Source organism: Pteropus alecto, unplaced genomic scaffold (genome assembly GCF_000325575.1).
Source record: "Pteropus alecto unplaced genomic scaffold, ASM32557v1 scaffold75, whole genome shotgun sequence".
Classification (NCBI taxonomy): Eukaryota; Metazoa; Chordata; class Mammalia; order Chiroptera; family Pteropodidae; genus Pteropus; species Pteropus alecto.
The window spans coordinates 25368064-25368969 of record NW_006440638.1 but is presented as its reverse complement, the minus strand read 5'-3'; the positions used below and the strand labels follow the sequence as shown (position 1 = coordinate 25368969).

General features: G+C 71.2%; 1 protein-coding gene across 1 annotated transcript in view; it reads right to left on the bottom strand.

The window, feature by feature from the left end:
- Nucleotides 1-284, bottom strand: part of NT5DC2 (5'-nucleotidase domain containing 2) — an 8842-nt gene extending 8558 nt beyond the window's left edge. The window contains exon 1 of the mRNA XM_006917555.3: nucleotides 3-284. Coding sequence (XP_006917617.1) covers nucleotides 3-256 — 254 coding nt within the window. The 5' untranslated portion in view covers nucleotides 257-284. The remainder of the gene's footprint in view (nucleotides 1-2) is intronic.
- Between the last annotated feature and the right edge of the window lie 622 nt (nucleotides 285-906).

Genomic DNA, 906 nt, shown 5'->3' with positions numbered 1-906 from the left:
TCCGCATGTCCTGGTAACGAGCCCACAGGTACGCACTGAGGTCGGCACCGCTTGCGGGCGCGGGGGTGGGTGCAGAGCGCGGAGCGCCGGGGCAGTGGGAGCCGGGACCCGGGGGCCCGCAGCCAGGGCAGGAAGGCGAAGACGAGGCGGCTCGCGGCCTGCCGTGGCCTCGGCAAGGCAGCCAGAGCCGAGCGGCCACTCGCAACCCCGCACCCGCCATGCCCGCTGCTTGCAGCCCGTGCAGCCCTCGGCCCATCTGTCCGTCCACCGCCCTCCGACTGCGAGCCCGCCACGGTGGCCGCATGCCCCTCACCGCAGCCAGCCAATGGGAGAAGCTCGCGGAGCCCGGCCAGCCAATGGGCGCGGCCCTCGGCCCGGGGGGGGCGGGAGGTCCTGGGACGGGGCGGGGCGCGGCGGCCTCCCTGGCCCCCTCCCCCGAGTCTCCGGAGCGGCTGAGAAGGACTCTGCGCCCCCTTCGGTCGCCACCGAAGCGATGGCGGTTGCTTCTGTCTTCCCAGGAGGTCGGAGGGCCTAAGAACAGCCGTCCCTGCGAGGCTCGGGACGGCCGGGGTGCGGAGAAGAGAGGGCCAGAGCGCGGCCGGTCCACCCCGGCCCCGGTCTTTTTTCTCTATCTCCGCCCTCAGGTCCTTCCTAACCTTCCTTCACCCCTCGTCCTCCTGACCTCGGCTCCTCCGTCCCTCCCCCCAAGTCCCGCTGCAGGGGTCCTGTTCCCGGCCTCCGGCCTCGGACTGGCTATGCCCGCAGACCAGAGGCTGGGCAGTTTCACTCCTTCAGTGAATAAAGAACCCTTACCGCGCGCTCCCGGGTCGGTGCAAGCCCCACGCTAGATGAGACCTGCAGCGCAGCCAACGTCCTCTGAAGCAGCCACTTCTCTCTCCCACTCTG